The sequence below is a fragment of the Battus philenor genome, unplaced genomic scaffold, assembly GCF_028537555.1.
Source record: "Battus philenor isolate CCGP_79_NKW_IND1 unplaced genomic scaffold, ilBatPhil1.0.hap1 SCAF_4, whole genome shotgun sequence".
NCBI lineage: Eukaryota > Metazoa > Arthropoda > Insecta > Lepidoptera > Papilionidae > Battus > Battus philenor.
In genome coordinates this window covers 8,542,803-8,565,411 of record NW_027181704.1, presented here as the reverse complement: position 1 = coordinate 8,565,411, position 22,609 = coordinate 8,542,803, and the positions used below count along the sequence as shown (strand labels likewise).

Genomic DNA, 22,609 nt, shown 5'->3' with positions numbered 1-22,609 from the left:
CGGCTTTATGGGAAATATATGGACGAGGACTGTGTTCATTAGTGAACATCCTACAGCTGAATTAATAAAAATTATAAAATTAAATTAATACTTATTTTACACAAGGTTGCGGAAAGTTGCTGGTTGCGAGCAGCGATTGATTAGTTATTGAGGCATCTTTGCAGGAGGCCAATGCCTTGTATTGGGCGTCTATAGACTAACATGATAATGATGTAGTTATACAATCTTCGAATTTATAGACTTCAGCAAACTCCAATGAAAAAAAATAATCTTAGTAATTTACGATCTTTCATTTGACTACAGTCGTGAATCACTTGACTGGCCGGTGTGATTAATAGGGATGTTAATAGTTAATAGTCATCATTGCTAACCTCATTTCTGATAGCCGCTTGAGCATGTCATCACGTACATTTCTTAACAATTTATAATATTAATTTGTTCTCAAGTGCTCAAGAGATTTTTATTAATGTAACAGTATAGAGTTTTCATCTAGCTGTACGGCCATAGTATACTAACAATATTGAAAGTAATTATTCGTTCACATGTAATAGGTATCCAATACATGTAAATATGTTTAATAAAAATATAAAGGCTTCTAAGCTATAACAAAACAAGCTAGAAACAATTGTTATTAAATTTATTATAAAAAAAACTATGTGAGGTAATAGTAATACAATTTTGTTCTGTAAAATTTTCAAGCTGTTTTATTTTAGAAAGGAGTATTAGCAGTCGGTGCTTGTGAATATGGCTGTGCAGATGAAGACTTGAGTTGGCTGACGGAACCTTTTACCACGACCTCTACAACCACCACTCTCAGTCCCATGTACAACAGCGTCGCGAATGCAACTGTAAGAACATATTTAATTTAACACATTTTTTTGTTTTATTACATCCTGACACCACTTTTTTGGTTTTACTTAACGTCCAAATGTATTACAATTAGATTATGTAATGTGCAATATAAGTGCTGTATTAAATACGCTCCTTGCAATTTTCCAATTTATTCTCTCTACAAGAACCTTCGTCGTGTCTTAACGAAGATATTAAAAAAATAAATGTATAATTGTTGGAGCCATTTTAATATTCATTTATGTAGATTTTAAAAGTATGTCAGAATTTCCGAGATAATGGATAAGTAATAAAAAAGTTTATTTCATTATCCAATAATTACACATGAAAACGTGATTGGTGTCCTTAAACATATTATATACTTGCATTAGGGGACACATTCTTTCTTATAAAGATACACTAACAAAATGTGTGTTTATTGACAAAAAAAGAAAAAAACGGACAGTAACAATAATAAGTTGTCGGTGTATTTGAGTGAAATATAACAAAAAAATAATCACTATCCTAATATGATATACCAGTTTAATTTACATGTATTATTACATGTACACAGATAATAAAATTTAAATTAATACAATAGTTATTATTATTAACATGAGTTTTACCTACACAAATTCGCGCGATTCTCGCAAACGGCGTAGTTTATTGCGTATGCAACATACTTTTGTCGCGCAGTGCACTGATTGTAATGAATGCTTTCACTGATAGTTAACTAGAGCAGGAACATTTCTGCATTGATTGCCACGCAGGTTTTAAATGCAAAAAAGCATGGAAACCAACCTGGATGAATTTTTGCTCTCTGAATTTTTACAATAATTTACGAAAGAAACCTTTTTATAACCGCTAAATGACTTATTAAACTTAACACTAGATGCGTCACTCGAATAAAAGAAGCTATATCATAAATGATCGTGCTGACCGATATAATCGATAGCTTCAAACCAGCGACAATATTCTATAAATTAAATATTTTTCATTAATCACCATTTGTCTATATGGAGACAATTATATTAATATATTTTCTAAGAAGGATTTAATGTTTCCCTTTTATAAAATGACACCTTGTTGTTGCTGGTTTCTAATGTACTTGCAATTGCTGTCTAATAATCAAACTTTATAGCAGATTGAACAAGAATTAATAGGCTAGTACAGGCCAAATCACAGATTTATACAAAACCCAGTCCATAGCAAGAGAACGCATCTGCATCGTGGATACGATAGATATAGCCGGATTTTTTCTCACGTGTAAACGGATGCTTGGTTTATAATAACTGACCAAAGAATTTTGCATTGTCTTTCCGGCAAATGCTGTATAGTCATATTGGTCGAAATTTCTAAAAAAAATACACAGATATCAATGTGGTAATGACGTTATCTCAGATTTATAGTGATTCTATGAGATGTCAAGTGTAGCATCAAGCTATTATGTCGTTCTAGCCTTCAGAGGAGTTAGTAACTGATGATGGGGACGAGGGTGCAGAGTTTGAGAGGAACCCGCCTCACCTGTGCACGGACGGGCAGTGTCTCGTGTACATGCAGCACGCAGCGCGTCTCCGTGTGCCCCTCACGCTGACCGCGCCACAGCCGCTCACCAACGTCACGGAGACTGAACGTAACGATAACAATACCACCGACGATAACTGGTGCACTTACCGTAAGTTAACAAAAATTTTGCTTTATTAAATTAGGCACATATCAATAAATACTTTCAATTACATAGATTACTTTTTATCTGGATATCTAATTCTGTAGAGGGCTATGCTCGGGATTTCTGTACGGGAATTTACCAGATATCTGTACATCCATACAAAAATTATTTCAATAATTACTGAGGCTACGTTTTTTATGGTACTCGTATTTCTGTGACTATTTTCAATAAATATACAACAATATTTACACATTTTTTAATTTAGCTCTGACTTAGCGACCTCTGACCTATAAGGTAATTTCGGCTGACACTTATTTTTATACAGAAAAAAAAAACAGTTATAAGGCGAATTTTAATGGCACTAGGAAATAAATTTGTAGATATTGTGGCAGCTCAGCAATGAACGATAATAATATGTTTGCGTCAATCAGAAAAAAATTGTAATTCTTTACTAGGTTGTTGCAAAGGAAATTTGTTCAAGTTTAAAAAAGATAATGTTCACATGCATTATTCGTAATATTTGTGTAATTATATTTCATATTTTGTCCAAAAATTGTATATTACCTTAATTACATTATTTCATTGTTTGCGTATTTAAAGTATAGTTACATAATTGATTTGGTAATGGATTTGCAACTGAATCCAGTATCCGAATAAACCTAGAGTAGGTTTTTTTTATATTTTATATGTATATTTACATATACTGTACATAATGTTAAGCTATCATGTCATATAAATGAAAAAAAAATACAAGTGTCAGCAAACTGTTACATATTCAGACTACCTATTAACCTCCTTTAGGTTCGAGACCTGTTTACGGAATAATCGTCATTACTACCTCTAATAGGAATGATACATAGTATATGTAGATATACATGTGTTTTTAATTAATGTAACATAAGTAATTATTTGATAAGTATAGTGTTTGTCATGTATTAGGGTAAAAACCTTTTGCCATATAGTATACAAATTTTCAATGCCGGAGCGGTAAAAAACAATCGGTTTTTCTGGAAATATGTCGATAGAAAAGACATTACTTTCCGATCCGGCTTAATACACTTATAGTATACGTCCATATATTTAATAAATTTTTATTCAACATTTATTCACCTGCGCTCTAATTATCTTATCTTACCTGGTAGAGTATACCTATAAGGTATTAAGTCCGACAATAGACAAGTTGTAAAAAAGTTAAATATAATGAATATTTTGTTTTAATATTAGGCGGTCCATTCCAATGCTTGGTGCCGGAAGACCGTTTGTCCGAGATCAATACGAGGGACGCGTACTGTCGGCCGGCCGTACGTTGCCAGGTGCTCGACCCTTACGACGAACCGGACGGCGTACTGTCCGACGCAGAGTGCCGTTTGGTCGTCGGTGACCCGGCATACACCTTCTGGACTTATTTTGTACTGAGGTACGACTTTTTAAGTATTTTTAATATCGTCATTAAAATTTTAAAATAGAAGTAAAAACTATAGAATTAGTGTTTAGAATTTTACATATATATACTTTACAGTACAGGCAAGAGCAATAAGAGTGTTGTTTTGTTTAAAATTCGAAGTATTATTATTAATTAAAAAATATTACCAGTTAAGTATCAACTGAATTAATGCTCCTTTGAATATTTATCTAGTATTTGACAATTGATGTTTAATTGGAAAATTAATTGTATGTAATAATTTTATATTTTAAATTTACCAATATATAATTATTGAAAATTATAAATCAAAATTACGAATAAACAAAATTACAACAAGTTGACCTTCTATTAAAGAAGGTAGAAGTAAAATATAGTACATACGAAAACCTCCTATTAATATGAAAAAATAATTGCGAATAATTTTTGTTTTCAGAGCGATAGCCGATATATGGCCAACAGCAGGGCTCGCCTTGCTTGGGGCCGCATGTGTTATAGCAACGAGAGAGACCTCGCTGGGCCGAGGCGATGTGGGTCGCCAGCTCGCCTTTGGCACCATTGGGTTGGCAATATTCCCGCCACTGGCTGGCCTGGCCGCGGAACAGATGCCGGACTCCCCATACCTGGTGCCGTTCGTTTTACACGCGGTGTTTATGTTGATTGGTGCAATAATTCTTCTCGTTGACAGGTTGGGTATTAACATTAAATGATGCAGTTTATGTATAAAATGTTATTTCTTTGTTTATATTAAAATACAGAAATTACTACTTTTTTATTTGTAAAAAAAAATTATTAATATGTAGAAGCTAGGAGCTGCTAATATGGTAGCCTGTTTTATTTACACCAAAAAAATAATTATTGATAAAATCTAGCATATGCTATTTTTATAGTCTGCTTTTCTACAAGTTACATTTGTGTTATAATTGCTAAGTCTAGTAGTTGCTACTATGTCTATTAACTTGCACATGCTATTAGCGATGTTTATAGTATACAGTATTTATAATTATAATATTATTATTTAGTCGGATGCCGCTGTCGGCGCCGGAGTGGTGGTGGCACACGGCGACGGGTGCGCTAGCTGTACCCCTGAGCGCAGTGCGACGCTATGGCGCCGAAACCGCTGCCGTGTTCGCCGTGGTAGCGTTGCTGGGCACACTCTGCAGCACCATTGACTCATACCTACCCTGGTGAGTGTACCACGTAGACAATTTATCCTAATAGTTTCTTTAGATTGAAGGAGGCTTATCAAACAAGGCTCTTCTGGAATGCTTCTCTTGTGTCACACAAGTGGATACTTTAAATAATTTTACGTGGATAATAATATAAATAAATGATCCGATGAAATAAATATTATAGGAGTCTTCCACCTTTATTATTATAAATAGGTAAAGATAAGAAGATAAGAAAATAAGTAAATTGCTCTTTAGGTGCGTTTCGGAGAACGTTGCAAATCTACCGATTATATGTAAAATAATTATCATTGGTTTAATTGAAATTATTAATCAAAGCTTAATAATAACGGTAATGCAAAGTTGTTCCTCGCTCGTTAACCCACGCATTATTTGTGCGCAAGGGAACGGACAGTGTTCAGAACATTAAATTGGTCCGCAGAGCCTTGTACCAAATTTGGATGAAGGCTACGAAATAATACGTAATATAGGCGTTTATCACATAAATATAATATACTATATGTAAAAAGGGTGGGCCACTCAGTGGACTACCCATATAGTAAAGTTCGCAGGAAGTCATTGGATGCGGGCAGTGCAAGATCGATCATCTTAGTGACCTTTGGGACAGGTCTATGGCTCGCAGTAGGCATCTATCGGCTGACATGATGATGATAAGTAAACTATATTCACTGGTCAGTTATCATCAATTTTTATAAATAAAAGTAACTGGAAACAATAAAAAACTCAATCAATTTTATATAATATTATAAATTCTTTAACAAAACATTTGTTTTAGGACTGTACTAGAACTAAACGGAACGTTCTCACAAGTGGGTCTCCTGATGACGGAGACAGCACTGCCCGCCGTGCCGGCGCTATGGTGGGCCGAAGCACTCGTCGATTACGTCGGACATTCAAACATCTTCATCAGCGCATTCATCTTCTATTGCCTTCGGTACACGGGTATGTTGGACAAATTATAAAGATATATTTATATCAATATCATTAATTTATTCATAGCTTTTTGAACATTCATTAATCTGTAAATTAAAAAAATGGAAATTACATATAAGATAAAATTCGTAGTTTCTCAGAATGAACAGCTCACAGAGCGATTGATTCCATCTAAGCAAAAGACTTCCAGCTAGTGTTAAGAACTGTGGTCGTTATTGTCTTCATAAACGGATTTTTTTCATGAAAAATCTTTGATATCCCTGACACTATTTATTTTCTGTCTTAAGAGATCCGAACACTAACATGTGACGTCAACGCGTCGTCATTTATACCTACCAACAAACAAATTACAAGTTGTTTTTATTCGTCTACCCTCAAAAATTACTTTTCACCAACCAGGTGTTATTAAGCAGTTTTCAACAATAGCAACTGCCGTTATACGTTATTAAAAAAAAAAACAAATATTAGTAATTGCACAAATAAAGTGCCAAGGAATTATTCTCGTTATGTCATACGACAAGGATTTTCATAAAATTATCACTAAGCGCAAAGATGTTCATAACCAGATTAGATGCCTTTTGAGGAGAATCTGCAAGGTGATTTTTTATTTGCAGTAAATTAATGGTACACCCTTTATAGAAATCAATCGTTTTATAAATAATAAATAACGTAATGATAGTATAGCACAAAAAACCGTTGCAAAATTAAGAACACTATATTTGTAAATTTATTATTGTTAATTATCAGTCCCTGCGGACTCCCTTCTGTACTACCAGAAGTTATTGTCCTGTGGCATTATAATAAAAAATAATTTATGTAACATATAGTGATACATAATACAGGATTTTTTAAAATAAGTGTAAAAGCTTTAAAGCTTGTTGCTTACAAATGAGCTGTACTTTAAAGTTTGTAAACCTATAAAAATTACCATATGTTTAATGTTATTTTTGAAAAAATGAGAACATAAAATAAAATGCAATTATTTTTAGGTCTCGCGTTCAGCACATCGTACGCTTGGGTTGCTCTGTGCGAGTTACTACAGGTGTTTACACTAAGTCTCGTGTGGGTGACCGCCATGCTGTATTTTAGACATCTCGTTCCTAAAAAGTACACGACTACCGGACAAGCCCTGCCTATCATTGCTCACTTCTGTATCGGTAATATATTAATATATTTTTTAATTCTATATTGCAGTGACGTACTTATCAAAATTAAAATAAAGCATGGTTACTAGTATTCACTGCACTAAACATAGCGTAATTTTCAGTTTGTTAATGTGTGATATTAAGGAATAGCAAAACAATTATTTTTTTTTGCTTGATTAATTATATATACATAGTCCACTCGCAATCTGGTTTGCCGATTTCTGTTCCAGTATTATAATATTGCATTTAAAACTATGTACACAAATTTTAAAGTTAAGTATTAAATTAAGGTCGCTGTATCGGCGCAATAATTGGAGGTATGGTGACACTGGAAGAGCCGTTGGAATCTATGCGAGGGATATACCGCGCGTTGGGTGTGGTCTCACTGATGGCGGGAGCGGTATACCTGGCGCTCTACCACCTTCTGCTGGCGCCGCGTTGCGCAGCTCAGCCCGCTGCGCCACCGAACAACCTGCTGCAAGGTATGCGAAACATATCTAGTAATAATGCCTACACGAAAGCTCCCCTTGAGCTTAGCTAAGGATCTTAGGCATAGCGCCCTGCCGATCCCGTGGAATCTGCAAATAACACAAGGGTAGCAGTGAGTGTGGTAAAATTCCTAATATCTATATATAGTCTATAGGCGTAGACCTATTTGAACTTAAATTAGGGGAAAAACCGCTGTCGAACTGACTTTTTGCTCTTTGATAAATTCATGGTTTAAACGAGGAGAGGTGAGATGGACAGAAGTGGAACGAGCCTTTGTAGGCTGACACACAACGAGAGACAGTATCATAGATTAATTAAACAAGACCGCGGACGCTCGAGCCTCCCTGTTGATGTCCATCTGCTCCTCTCGTCGGGTTGCCAATCAATACGATGGCGCGGCCAAGATTTTTTCGTCTGATGGTGGGACAGCTTGTTGTATGTGGCTAGCATACTACTTGGGCCGTCAACTGTCAGCGCTCGGCCAGCCGCAAGCCGTACTTCAAATGTCACCAGTCTGCCTAAAACAAGATTACTGTTCCCACCTATCCACATGAAGTGGCTGCTACGAACATCATGCCGAAACACCGTCAGACCGATTGGCGAAATGGATTTGTTCGGTAGATGACCATAAGCTGCGGCGTTGGCCTACCACCAATAAGTTGTCACCCGTTTAGCAGTGGTCACGTGTAGGGTCATGAGGGTAAACCTACAGATGCGAGGACTCTAACCCCCCAAAAAATTAACTTATTATTATTATACCTTCCCAAATTTTAAATTTATGTAAATGAATATGATTCTATATTTGTGAGCAATTTTTGTCAAAATTTACTACAAGTATACACTTGTGAAAGACTAAACCAGTGCAATCGTGACGGTATTTTTAAGACAAATTTACCAAATTAGTAATTATAATATTATATTAGGCGGACCGGAAAGTAATCTTCTTTCTGTCGACATATTTTACAGAAAAACAGATTGATTTTTACAGCTCCGGTATTGAAAATTTGTATACTAGATGGCAAAATGTTGTTAATAACGAAGATGAAGTTATTGTTGATTAGAAATAAAAACTTGTTAAAATGTAGACGCGTGAATATAACTTAAGAAAGCGAAATTACTTCCCAGTCCCCCTAATATTTTAAGATGTAGGCTACGTCGAAGTACTCGACGCACAAAACTATCTAATATTATATTGACAAACGTGTTTACCGTTTCTTTCGTGGGTCTATAGACTACTAATTTTTAGGATTATAATTTTAAATTCAATTATTAAAAATTCTATTGAGGTTAAAATCAAATCCCATGACATGAAATCTAATTAAATTTTAAGTAAAACATTTTAGGTGTACGCTAGCGTTAATCTTGCAAAATATGCACATTTCAACTGTGTCCCTTAAAACATTCATTAAAATTTATTTTAAAACTCAAATTTTCATTGGTTGTGTGGTGGACCATAAATATTTCAAATTAATTAATTCACTTAGGAACTTAAATTTATACACAATACATTTGTTATAAAAACGCATTTTTAAATTTTAGTTTTTTTTTATATTAAGGCGACTGTGCTAGTTTATTTCGTGTAGTTTTTATTTAGCATGATTAAAAAACAGAACTGTAGCATATATTATATCCACGATTTATTTTAAAGCAAGCATCGTCGACGGACAACTAAGTGGAAAAGGTAGGTGTGAAGCTAAAACTGAAAATGAATTCACAATTTGCACAAACTTTTTAACCTGGCACTTGATAAATTGTTGCTCATTTATATACGTGTCTAACTACGTGTCAACGTTAGTTGACTAGAATTAGAGAGCGGATCACATATAAATATGTTTATCTACTAGACTGGCCGTAGAATGCGAGTCGTTTGTTAACATATCTGTACATAACATAGCACCTTTCATTTGTCCTTAGAACTACAACGAATATTTCTAAGTAATACATCAACAAAAAAATCATACAAATGAAATGAGTTTTTCAAGTTATTATATTTCAGGTGTGGCCAAACTGCGGCTCGCGAGTCACATGCGGTTCTTTGAACGGTTATTTTTCGTTCCGTTTTATTGTCAAATTATTTAAATATTTTAATTTATATAACCTATGTCAGCTCAGGGGAAATCGAAACAAATTACTGGTGTGTTATTATTATTCCACCACGAAATTAGTAAAATCCAAACACTGATCATAATTAACTAACAGGCATCTTAAATATTATTAGAAGTGCTGACATATATGTGTGCCATTATATCTAAATACAATATTTAGATTTCAATAAATATAACTTGCAAAAAATATAATATTGCTGCCCGCGAAAATTTCAAATTTCAAACAATAGCTTGAACTGTCAAGGAGCTTGGCCACCCTTATATATAATTAACTGAATATCGTATTTCGCGACTAATATTGCGTAAACTGCCCACTACAGGCAGTTCCGTAGCACGAAGCCTCCGCTTACATTGTGTTTATTGATGCATCGTGAACTAAGATCGACAGAGGGGGCTTAATATACTTGGGCCCATTGCGAATAGCATAGAATTTACTAAAATTTGAAGCGACGATGTAAGTAATGAAAGGTATAAAATGTAAACGTGAAAAGAAAAGTAGTGATCAAAATAAGTGATTTTGATTAGACAATGTAAGTAGATTTTCCAGTACCTGATTTTTTTAACTGTGACCTTTTATTCCAGGGTTAAATACAAATGGTGCTTCAAACGGCACGTACTCCCCTATGCGTGTCTATCACGAAGAACGTTCAAGAAAAGGACATTTTCGCTATTAAGTTATTCTGCTGTTTCGTATCTTCATTTACTTTAAATAACTTCCTATAAGTACATAATTGTGATATAATCTATTTTACTAATATTTCAGATTTAATCGGATGCTGTTTCAAGTCATTTTTAATAGCTTCTAGGAATTTTTAATTATAATTATTGCATGTTTTAATAAAATAAAACTGTGTTGTAATACATTTGAAGGCTGTTTTTTATTATATTCTATATTGGACGTTAAGTCTATTCGTACATCAAATTGAGCTTGACAAAAATAAAGTATGTAAAGGTCTGCTGAATATCATAAATGAAACAAAAGAGCCGAAATTAAAGAGTTCGTAATCAGAGAAAGAAAAGGCCGACTTTTATATCACCTTGTATTAATTTTAATATTTTCCCTAATTCACATCACACGAGTTAAAATTTTCTACAAGAAAGGAATAAAAATCTTTTAATTCTTAGAGATTTAATGGCTTTCGCCGATGAGATTCACTTTTATAAACAATTCAACAAGTATTGCATAGGTTTTAAATAAACCACATTACACCCAAAAATCAATATTTTTTCAAAAGTAAATAATTCCGTTTAAACTCAAGCGAAACCTCTTAATAATTGTTTACGTTCTAACTTCTACTCTGAATTTTGCATTATTTTTGCATGTTAATATAACATTTTGATCTCGTGTACTTTTCTTTTAATACAGGTTAACTGACGCAAATTATGTAATAGTACGAATAAGCGTACGACTGTTCGCGTTTAATCACATCCAGTAGTTCCCTAGACCATAATATGCCCTAACTCTTTAACGAAAGTCCCAAGGTTTTCATGGTTGATGTAAATATATTAAGTTCACTCATTTATGGCTTATCCATTTCATAGTAAACTAGAATCTCACAAAAGATACAAGTATTTGAAAAAGGTAATCCACTGAGACAAAAGAGAACTACGAAAATCATTTTATGATCAAACTCATTGATACCGCCATGTCGATAGTGGTGGTAGTAAATTTAACGGTTCCGCAAAATAAAATACTAACAATAATTTGCCTTCGCGCTTTTAAATATTATCTGAAAAAATAACATACATTGTGTATTACGTTGAGCTTTTGGCATTTTTGACCAAATACATAAAAAAAAACTTGAAAACATTGCAAAGTAAACAGTTTAATTCAATTTGTACGATACAGCCGGTTTACGGAAGATTTAACGTACTTTATAAGTGCAGCACAAAAAATTTTTAATTGTACTGCTTGCATCTGGTTTTCATACCATTAAACATTTAAAAAGATCGAATCGATTTCCCAAATTTTTATTCTAATATTTTCTTGCCCGAAAAAGTAAAAAAAAAAAGAAAAATGTGAAGTTTTGTAAAGCTGTGGAAATGATTTATAACGTTTATCGATGTAACATAGAATCAGTTGGCGTAACACAAATTTGGTTTAAGCAGTTCACTCCAAATATTTTGAATTTATATCTTCATCTTTTCTTCATTCCGTAAAATTAACAAGTAAACTTTTATTCTTGAATTACTAGTTGTCAGCAGCATCAGCTCGATGGTTTAAATTTTTATTTAACGTCTGGGAACAGTGTAAAATATTTTTCCTCTATAAACAATGTCTATCACTTTTCTACTTAATGTTGAATTTTTGTGAAGAGTATTGTTTTGGTTAGGTACCTAATCACAGGTTAGGGTACAAGGCAATTCGAAAAGATTAGTCTTAAATTAACATTTTTTTATACCAAGCTGTCAAATATACCTTACCTTATAAAAGAATTACAGATATTTAGTTTAGTGGTATCACAAAACATTTAAAGAAAATATCGATAACATAATGTGGGCATTTTATCCCACGTTGGTAGTTAGTTATATAAAATGTTATATATGGAACATTAAAAACAAAAAGTTTTTCCAATAAAATTAATAAATATAAAATTGCGAGATTTTAAAAGAAATATCATTTCTTTCAAAAAAAAAAAAAAAAACAACGTTAAAGAACGTGTTTATAACGTTATCTATGTACAATACTTTTTTAAGTAAATTTGGACGTAAAACAATTTTCCAAAATGATACATTGAATATTTTCGGACCATCAGAATTTCCATGATTTATGTATATATTCTGGGAAAATAACAGTAGTGTTTTTAACGTTTTTGCTAAAGTTCAATCACGCATTTATCTCAAGTAGCATACATGTAATAATAAAAATAAATTTCATACAAGTAGTAATGACATTCATCTTTAAACTATTGCCATAACATCCATCTATCTTAAGAATCCTTAACATATACTAAACAGCAGCTATAAAAGTTACGAATTCTAAATCTACTACAATGTGTAATAAATCTTTTATAACGCTTGGGAGCTTTACACTTGCATCTTTCAATCAATTTCCTTATTGGGTAGTTATATATTTAGACTTAAAAATAATTTATACTTTATGATAATATTTTGAAAGTTATCTACTTCCTAAATCTTTTTAGGATTCAACAATCTTCTTTAAAACTGCTGCATCACTAGAATCATTTAACATTGTCCCATCATTGCTATCGGATTTTTGTAAATCTTCAACATCACTGGTCTCCACTTCATGCTTCAATTTATACATTTGAATGTCAACCTTTTTAATGGTTTTGTTTTGTCTATTGATTTTTTCTATTATTGCCTTACTACATTCTGCCTGTCCATCCAATGTTCCATTTAGATCTTTTTCATTCATGCGACTTTTTAAAGTATTACCTTCAGAACTAGGCAAGTCGCTATCGTCATCTTTTTCAGCATCTTGTCTTGAAAGGGCTTCATTAAAATCATTAAAATCACTCATGGTAATGTTAGCAGAGGCGTTATTTACATCGTCAGTTTCTATATTACTACACTCATTTGTAGTGTTTAAAATATTATCACTTCTATCAATAGATTTATCAGAACTGTTGTTGTGTTCACTGTTGGCTCCAGTTAAATCAACTTCTTGACTATCTATTACATTTGACTCCATGGAGTTCTCATCAATAAATATAGGGTCATCATTTTCTTCCAAGTCTGGCAATATTTCAACGTCGTCATCTTCTTCACTTGTATTATTCACTAGACCCATTTTTTTTGCAATGTATTGTTTCATTTCTTTATTAACATTTTCACGAACTTCATTGAATCTACACACTGAAGTGTTTAATAAACGATCCAAAGTTTTGTGAAGATTTCGCATTTCACTTATAGACCGTGTTCTTAAATACATAGTCGTAGCTTCTTTTTTTAATTTATGTAGCCTAGATAAAGAGTATTCCAAAGCATCAACAGCATCAATTACATTATATCTGTACCATTCAATAGGCACATTTAAATCACATTCTCGCATAGACGTTTCCGTTCCTCTATTCACTTTAGTGGTTTTCTGAAGGTTACGTTTTACACCAGCTCGAGTAACTTTTGTACCGTAAGTTTTTAAATAAGGAGGCGGCGTTGAAACTTGTGGCAAAGTAATCGCACTTAATTTCGCGGCGTATGTTGACCCTTTGGGTGCAGTTTTTCCCTGCGTATTCTCTGTCACTGCTACTATCGTCGCGGAATAGCCACCGGGCATTGAAGGATTTGCGTTGATTGCAAATATGCGACCATCTGGTAATCTGTACATTTTGTTAGAAGACAATGTTTGGGGATCGACGCGGAATTTTAAACCTCCTGTAGCAGCATTAACAGTGACATCATTTTCAGTCATTTGTACAATATTTTCAGGTGTTAATTCAGGTAAAGTATTTCCAACTCGTGGCACTATTTGTGGCAAGGAATTTACTTTAGGTACCACTGCGGGCCCTGGAGTAATGCATTGAACATCGTCATCAACACTATCCTCTGTAACCTGTTAATAATTAAAAGATGTTTTAAAAAAAATGTCTAATGAAAATTTAAAAATAAAATTGATTATAATATCTACCTCACAAAGGGGTTCAAGTGGTAAATCTGGGGTGCAGACGACATCATCATCAGGACTATTACTGGACATTGCTGCTACAGCTGCCATGTCTAAGCCCTGGTAAAAAATTAACTTATTTAACTGCAATTTACTTAATTATTATAATAAATATAGTATGATTATACTGTTTACTACTTTATTTATTCCATAACTATATTTTTAAGTAGAGCCTGAGTATTCTAGTTAGGTAGTTTTATTTTGTATACAATATACCTAACCTATATTATGTATGTATATAATATAGGTTAGATAAGTTTATTTTGTATATAATGAATGATTGTGAAAATTTTGAGAATAAAATGATATAAAAACAAACATTTAAAATAAACTAGCGGTAGACAAGTAATGTTAGAAAAAATGTATGTTGGAATACTGATAACATTAAGAAAGGTATTAAAGCCAGAAAAGAAAAGGCTGCCTGAAACTTATGCTAAAGGTTTTTCAAAGTCTTTATGAAAATTAATCAAGTAGATCAGACTACAACATAAGACAAAATGCCTTGTAATTTAAATGGTAGGAACATAGCAATATTTAATTTTTTTTAAAATGGAAGGATTCTTTCTTATTACTTTAATACCCTTTTACACTTTACTACTTAATATCCCTAGATTAGACTAACAAGAGCAATGCTGCTTCAAATATTTGAGAGGTGAAACTGTTCAACTACTTAATTTTTTGTTAAAACCATAATACTGTTTGCTAAGAAATATACTTTTTTTCAATTAAATAGTTCAGCAGGACAACAGGATAAAATATGCATGTATGTATAGAGTATAAAACTTTATTCAAGGAATATTTAATAATAATTCTCATTACCTGAGTTAAGTTGTCCAATGATAAATTTATATTGTCATTTGTAGTAATATTACCAAAATTGTTGGAATTATTAAATGTATTTGAATTATTAAATACATTAGAATTGTTAAAGCCACCATTGTAATGTGGAAGAATGGATATTCCCGATGCTTTTTGAGATCTAAATCGAGGAATTGGAATGGGATTAGGTTTTCTGTCATTTCCAAATCTGGCAGTACTTAATAATGGAGGTGGTGTCATCTAAAATAAGAAACGAAAGTAGAGTCAATTTATTACAACAATATAATTAACAGCTCTTGAAAATCTGACTTACCCGAATTTTCTTGGACTGTGAATTCGGCAAAATTGGGTTCAACACATTTTGCCCAGATATTGCTATTGGATTTTTTATAAAAATTGGTTTTGGTTTAGGGCTTGCTGGCCTTTTTGGAGGTTTTTTATCTTGTCTGTCATCAGGAATGATGGAAGCAAATTTTTTCACCTAAAATTTAGAATAAAATAAAATGATTACAAAATTTTTTTAAAATTTGAGAATATAGGAACTACTGTGACACCTGAATAGCTGGAGATATTTTCGAAATGATTGATGCTGTAGATTTTTTAACTGAGATGTCTTGTTCTTTCTTCTTGATAACTTCCTTTTTTTTTACTTTATTTTTACAACATTCTGAATAATCTACTGCACAATCTTTTTGATAGGCATCTTTTAATTCTGGATCTTGAGTGTTATATGCAAATCTGCAAGAGTAAAGTTAAAAATAATAACAACAAATATTTAATAAGGGTGATATACTTTTACAAAGACAAGTATAATAAAATCTCATGAAAAAGAATAATATAATCAGATCTAAAAATTAAAAACAAAAAAAATTATATGTTAAGACAATAATTTTTACTACATGTCACTTATAAGGTAACTAAAAGAAATAAAAATTGTTTAATCAGGTAAAATTATTAATTATTATGCCTATTATGTTTTAATACAATGAAAAAAATGATATGCAGTAAAATAGTATTTTTAAAGTAAGAATGACATTACTTTGTTATAGAAAAAGCAAGTGGCAAGAAAAGAATATGGAGATTTTCTCATCATTTTTCATATAAACAATATTCAAATGACTTAATCAAACTTGATTTAAGAAAACATGTAGGCGGTGCTTAGTAAAGGTGTTTTTCTTGGACCAATAAAAAACAAGCATACATTAAAAACATTTAAATATACTTGTATTGTTATTTGTATTAATAAAAAAATGATAAAAACTGCAAGGAATTAAGTATCAAGGTCATAACAAAAGCTATAGCAGTGCATTCCTTGAAATAAGTAAATCAATATGTGTATTAAAATAAAATTAGTTTTTACATTGCTAGCAGATAAACACAACATAAACAAACAATTCAATACTAACTTATTTTTCTGATCACAGTATCTTAAAACTGCCCAGCATATGGCACGGAGATCCCACAAACATTTAGGACTACACTTAAAGCATTTCCAATCATCAGCATGTTCAATTTCTTTAATTTTTGGGACCCCAAGGTTTCTTCTAATACATTTCTAAAATGTTAAGACATATCATTTTGAAATTTGTCAATAGTAGTAAAAATATAAATATGCATTTGAAATAAAACCAAATATAACTTTTACCGCACAAAATACATGTGGACAATCAGAACAGCAGTAAACTTGACCACCTTGACCACACCAGCGACAGTACAGCTCCGAACCATCGTCACCTTTTTCAAACTCTCCACTGTTGTAAAAAGTGTGACATGCATGACAAACAAGGGTTCGCAGCATGGGATGAGGACGCATACGTGATTCATTACGTGCAGCACATCCCAAATGTCGATCACAAGCAGAGCAATGCAACCTCTGGGTTTTTATAAGGTTTAAATCTAAAAATTATATTGTATAAATTATTATAATATCAAATTCCTAAAGTATATGCTATGTAGTGTTCACTTGTGTATAAAAAAATATAATTACAGCAATCATAATTATGATGTACAAAAAGTATAACCTTTTGTGATAACATTTAATAAATAGTATTATGGAAGTGTTATTATGAGTAAATTTAAAATTTTAATGAAGTCTTTAAATGCTTCTAACTTTTGTTTACCTTTGAATTTTTCTCTGTAATGATTCCTTTCTTCTTCAACAATGTCATCATCAAAGTCATTATCAGTAGGATCTGAAATATATAAAAAATATTTGAATAGGAAGAATACAAAAAAATATATAATAATTGAATATAGTCAGGAATTTTTAATAGGAACTCAATGATAGCAATATCGCTTGTTTCAGTATTTGCTGTGTATTAAACATGTAAAACTATAATAAAACTTAAAACTTGACAACAAAACACATCAAAACACTATATAAAAACATCAAATTAAAGATTAACTTACAAGACTTATTCTAAAATTCCGTGATAAACAAACAAAATAAAATATTTTAATTATACTACAAATACTGTAACGAAATGTAAAACAAAAACGAGAGAGAGTACATTTTCGAATCATGCAAATTATAATTGGTGGAAAAGTTTATTCCAAAGAACTTTTTCGCTTCATATTTTTTTCAATATACGATTAGCATTAACGCATAATATTACAATTAATATACAAAATATACCTGGGAAAGGCGGGAATTTAATATCGTCATTATGTTCAATAACCGGCTTTTCTTCTATGGAATTCTCACTGGCAGTTTCACTCATCGTGGAATTAGCTGTTCAAGTAAGAATAACAAAAATCTTAACTGTAAGAACTACTATACAATAAAAATTGACACTCATAAATAAGAAAAATATGTTAGTAAACTTCCAATTAAACGTCTAAAATTTACTAGAAATAAGAAATTCGGCCATTTTGACATTATTCAACAGATCAAGAACAACAAGAACATAATTTTTTGCGTTGGCAACAGAGATACTTCAGTAGCATAGCTTAGCTGTAACGATTTTTTAGCCATTTCCAAAAAAGAAACAAAGTTAAATACAGCAACAACAATTATACGTGTAACACGTTAAAAATAAATTAAAAGGTTAACTATGGCTAACCACTATTACATCTGTTATTAAAAACTTATTTAAAAGACATAAAACATTTTGCAGGGTAACGCTGTCCATTGGACGTTTCTGTAAAATTTTGAACCGGTTAACTTATCTATTTTTTAAAAGAAAAGTAAATTTGCTCATTATAGTAATAGCAATAACCTTAAGTCATGTTTTTTTTTTAAATATAAATAGTTTTAAAGTTTTCTGGTCCAATTAACTTTAAGCATTGGATTTTGTTTTCGAAGGCGTAGGTTACTTCTACCATTTAGGAAATGTAGTATTAGCCAAATTTTGATAATACGCGAACGAAATTAATCGATACTATTGACAGAGTTGCCAGCTATCCTTGCACAAAAGCGCGAAAATATTGTTGAAAAAATTCTGTATGAAATTAAAATTAATTTGTTTTTCTTCATAGGTATTTTTTTTTCAAAAATGTCTTTTAATTTTTTAATAGAGACGGTGACAAGTAACGTTTGTAACTTTAACTCGTCGTATTTTATATTTTGTATATTTCATTAGATGTTTTGTGTTTATCACATTCCAAGAACAAAAATTAATGAATGAGAGGTGTATGATTTTTCGCTTATATAATTTAAGTGTATTCACATTTGTTATTTCCATATTTTCATGAGTTTTATTCTGCCATATTTTCATTTTTCTAACAAAAAAGGGGTAATGAAAACATGGGATACAAAAGTTGTCTAAAATATAGAGGTAATATCTACCTATGGGTTCTATTTTGGAAGTTTTGTAGCACTCATCTGCTTTAGGGTTGATATCTTCTTTATTTCTTACCACTTCTATTATGTTATTTGATTGTATAAAACTAATCTTAGTTATACCTTCAGAACGATCACTTTCCTTAGTCCAGAAGAAATTGCTTGGAACTGCAGTTTTTTTAAGCAAGAGTAAAGCTGTAACAATAAAAAAGTAGCAATATTTTCTGTACAGAATATTTTTATTCTTTAACTTAATTTTAAACAATGTATGTAATCAGAATTTCGACACGACAACGTCCATACGTAGCAGTTTTCGGTAACCGGACGAATTAAAAAAAAACAAAAATCGTAATGATCAAATATAGCCGTATTGTCACTTATCACGGTATGTTGTATTCACATACTGTAATATTTCAGTCAGAATTGTAACCTTTTTTTGGGCCAATGTAACAATCATCCTATATCTCGAAGTATTTCAATATTCTCGGGCAACACTGACAGTTGTAACTTTTATAGACAAAAATATTAAAAAAAATAACAATACCATTCATTTCTGGAGTGGTATTCATTACCAATGCTAACAACGATGAAAGATATGTGACCACCACTATTCCACACTGGACGCGCATGGGTTACGGCTTGCACTATTGTTTTCTGGCATTAACGAAAATATAACTGTTCGTGCTATGTATGAGTGTATAATTTATTTGTATTTATAAATTTACTTTATACACAAGATTGTAGTCATACCACAACGCATCTGCATTGCTTTTAAAATAGCAACCCTCATTGATGTATGGTAACCTTTTTTTTTACATCATTCATTTATGTCATGTTAAGGTGCCTTAGGTTACACGAGTTTTTCATTATTGGGGATAGATTTCTGATTCCTAAAGTAAAACTATTCAAGGTGGAAGTAGAATTTTTTCCTTCTTTATCTGGAATCAGACTCAGACTATAGTCTGCTTATAAGCAAATTTGTTACTTAAAAGAAGAAATGAAACCCACTCGTCGTCAAAAGAAACAATGTTTACAAAAAGTTATAACCTCAGTTTTCTTTTACTGCATTTAGTAATATTTTATTTATTTCCCGTTCAAATTATATAGTTTAATCAGAGCAGAACACTAGAGATAATCTGTCTGTTGTATTCCTTTGTATTCTTATTTTTTTAACGGCTTATCTTAAGCTGTTTAGTTTTCTGTTGTAAATTTTTACATGAAAGACCTTGACCAATTAAATACCAGCTCAGAACTTAAGATACTTATAACTTAAGCACAATAACTGAGTATTTTTTTTATATAAATCTTTTAGTGATACAATGTGAATTTAATTTTTAGTATGAGGACAAACCACCTAAATAAAGATAAATGACCAATAGAAAGAGCAAAATACAATTATAGGTATATGAAGATGTATAGAGATAAAACTTAAATTTTATTTCACCCAAAAACTATATATGATTTATATAAGTATCTAGTTCATAAGGCTATAATTAAATTTTATGCAAGGCGGTACAGACAGTTTCTAAACTGCTGTCAGAGCTGTGACGGTCAATACAATATTAGGGTAGGTATGAAATGTTGAGGAAGATGTATGACATGGGTTTTATTTAAACAAAAACTCTTAGAAGAGAGGATTATTCCCTTTCAATAAAAATGTCTTAATGAAAAAACATTGATTGCCCATTTTGATATCATCATTATCATATCAGGTGTTGCTGGCCATAGGCCCTTCTAAGGTTACCTCTATGGCTAGTCTGACACTGCTCGCTTTTAACAAGTTTTAACTGCCTTCACTGTATTGTCGACCCAGTGGTAGCTATTTAGATGTGACTATGTCAAAGATAAACCAAAATGTTCTCATGGTCCAAAATCTAAAATTGTCACAAATGTATCAAAAAACAAAAGCTACATTATTTAGTATGCAGGCATCAAGGAAGGGTTAAATAAAAATACTCTTTTCTTAACATTCTAAAATTTCCTTTCAGAGTGTCCATGATAAACTAGTGGCTAAAGAGCAGGTATTGTAATGAATCTAACAGGTGTTGAGTAGCTGAGCAGTGTACAATAGCTACATCACTACATACTTGAAGTGGAGGTATTGTTTATGCTTACAGTAGCATGAGTATTTGGGATTGAATTGATATGGTACATAGGTTGTGAAACTTTTCTGGGATGTACTTTCCGAGCTTAGAGAAAGTTATCATGTAAGAGACTATAGAACTGGTTGGAGATTTTTAACAAAAAATGCATGCTATTTTGTTATAATTCCTTTATAATGTGGAGTTTGAAGTCACTATTTAGATCAATATTACTACAAAAGCAGTTCTGGAGGGTCAGCATTGACTTAAGTGTTTGCAGGGGCATGTGCAAAGACAGCACTTGCATATGAGAAGACTTGTCTTACGAGCTTTTTATAGAAACGAACTTTGTAAACTTCCTGATTTGAAGAATGTAATGTCATCCATGATGAGAATTAGATTGTCCTCAGAATCATTAGCAATATTTTAACTAAAAAGCGAGAACTGGTTGGGAATGACAAAGCTGAATATGAGAAAAGTTCAGGAAGAAGAATTCTGACTGAATTTTTGGTATTGGATTGCTCCTTTTGATCTATTCTTAATTATAAATAAAAAACATCTTTACATATATGATAAAGTATCTAAATAGACCATTAAATTAATAACTTTTAGGAAAACCTAACTTTCATTTGTAGTTGAACAAAAATCACATTTTTACACATGTTACTATGATATCAACAAATACTCAAATGTTGACAAACATCATTTATAACTTATTATTTACTGATAATATGTGATTGACAGAGCTTTACTTAGTAGAAATGTACCTAAGAATAAAATTAATGTAATGCCACCCATGAATTATTTCAAACCTTTGATAATATTTTCGATTCAATATTTAGAATTGCAAACATAAAAAAGTTGAGTTGACACAAATGATACACCTCTTTAATTAAAAATAATTATAATCTGTTATACCTTTTAGAGTTACCATATAATTAATAAAAACAAATAAATAATTGCAAATACCTTTAATTAAATTCATAAATCGCTGCTTATACATTCTTCTATTGTACTCTTTTTTATAACTAAAATATGCTATTTATTTATGTTAACATGTGTTTAAAAATTTAAAAAATGTCTTGTGTGTCTGCAATAAATTTTAATCTGTCATGAAAAAAATCTGTTCGAGCTTGTTCAGTAGCATTATTATTGTCAAGTATGTAAAGGATTATTCTAAATTAATAATAAAAACATCAAATTTACTTACGATTTGGGTTTATCGATTCTTTAGGATATCTGTAGTCTTCAGGGTTAAAATGCTTCCTGCAAACACGAGCATGACGTGAAGGAACATAATCTTTTCTTCCAATTGCGTTTAACCATTTCTGTAACCTATATTTATTTCGAGGAAATTTGTGTCCTCCTTTGGATTCTGTACAGAATGGTACGGAACATATTTGAGGCATAACAGCATTAAAACAGAGTGAGATTCGGAGCCTGAATTAGAAATTAAAATAGTACAATAAAGGCATTATTGCGCTATGCCCTCAGTGCAGATTGATATGTAGATATTATTTCT

General features: G+C 31.7%; 2 protein-coding genes across 3 annotated transcripts in view; one reads left to right on the top strand and one right to left on the bottom strand.

Annotated features, from left to right (window-relative positions):
• Positions 1-10,626, top strand: part of SP1173 — a 25,514-nt gene extending 14,888 nt beyond the window's left edge. The window contains exons 6-14 of the mRNA XM_068772096.1: positions 714-848; positions 2,287-2,503; positions 3,722-3,914; positions 4,354-4,605; positions 4,940-5,104; positions 5,883-6,049; positions 7,030-7,197; positions 7,476-7,667; positions 10,362-10,626. Coding sequence (XP_068628197.1) covers positions 714-848; positions 2,287-2,503; positions 3,722-3,914; positions 4,354-4,605; positions 4,940-5,104; positions 5,883-6,049; positions 7,030-7,197; positions 7,476-7,667; positions 10,362-10,453 — 1,581 coding nt within the window. The 3' untranslated portion in view covers positions 10,454-10,626. The remainder of the gene's footprint in view (positions 1-713; positions 849-2,286; positions 2,504-3,721; positions 3,915-4,353; positions 4,606-4,939; positions 5,105-5,882; positions 6,050-7,029; positions 7,198-7,475; positions 7,668-10,361) is intronic.
• ADD1 (ADD domain-containing protein 1) lies at positions 10,584-22,609 on the bottom strand. 2 transcript variants are annotated; one of them, XM_068772094.1, is made up of 11 exons: positions 22,298-22,609; positions 19,130-19,201; positions 17,861-17,956; positions 17,346-17,417; positions 16,871-17,121; positions 16,632-16,780; positions 15,780-15,963; positions 15,539-15,706; positions 15,226-15,465; positions 14,371-14,466; positions 10,584-14,295 (listed from the first exon to the last, which is right to left on the bottom strand). In XM_068772094.1, exons 1-11 carry the CDS (start codon positions 22,494-22,496, stop codon positions 12,919-12,921), a joined length of 2,904 nt encoding a protein of 967 aa, XP_068628195.1. In that variant the 5' UTR covers positions 22,497-22,609; the 3' UTR covers positions 10,584-12,918. The 2 variants fall into 2 exon arrangements, with proteins under 2 accessions (XP_068628195.1, XP_068628196.1); XM_068772095.1 differs by lacking the exons at positions 19,130-19,201; positions 22,298-22,609 and adding an exon at positions 19,013-19,120 and having other exon boundaries at positions 10,586-14,295.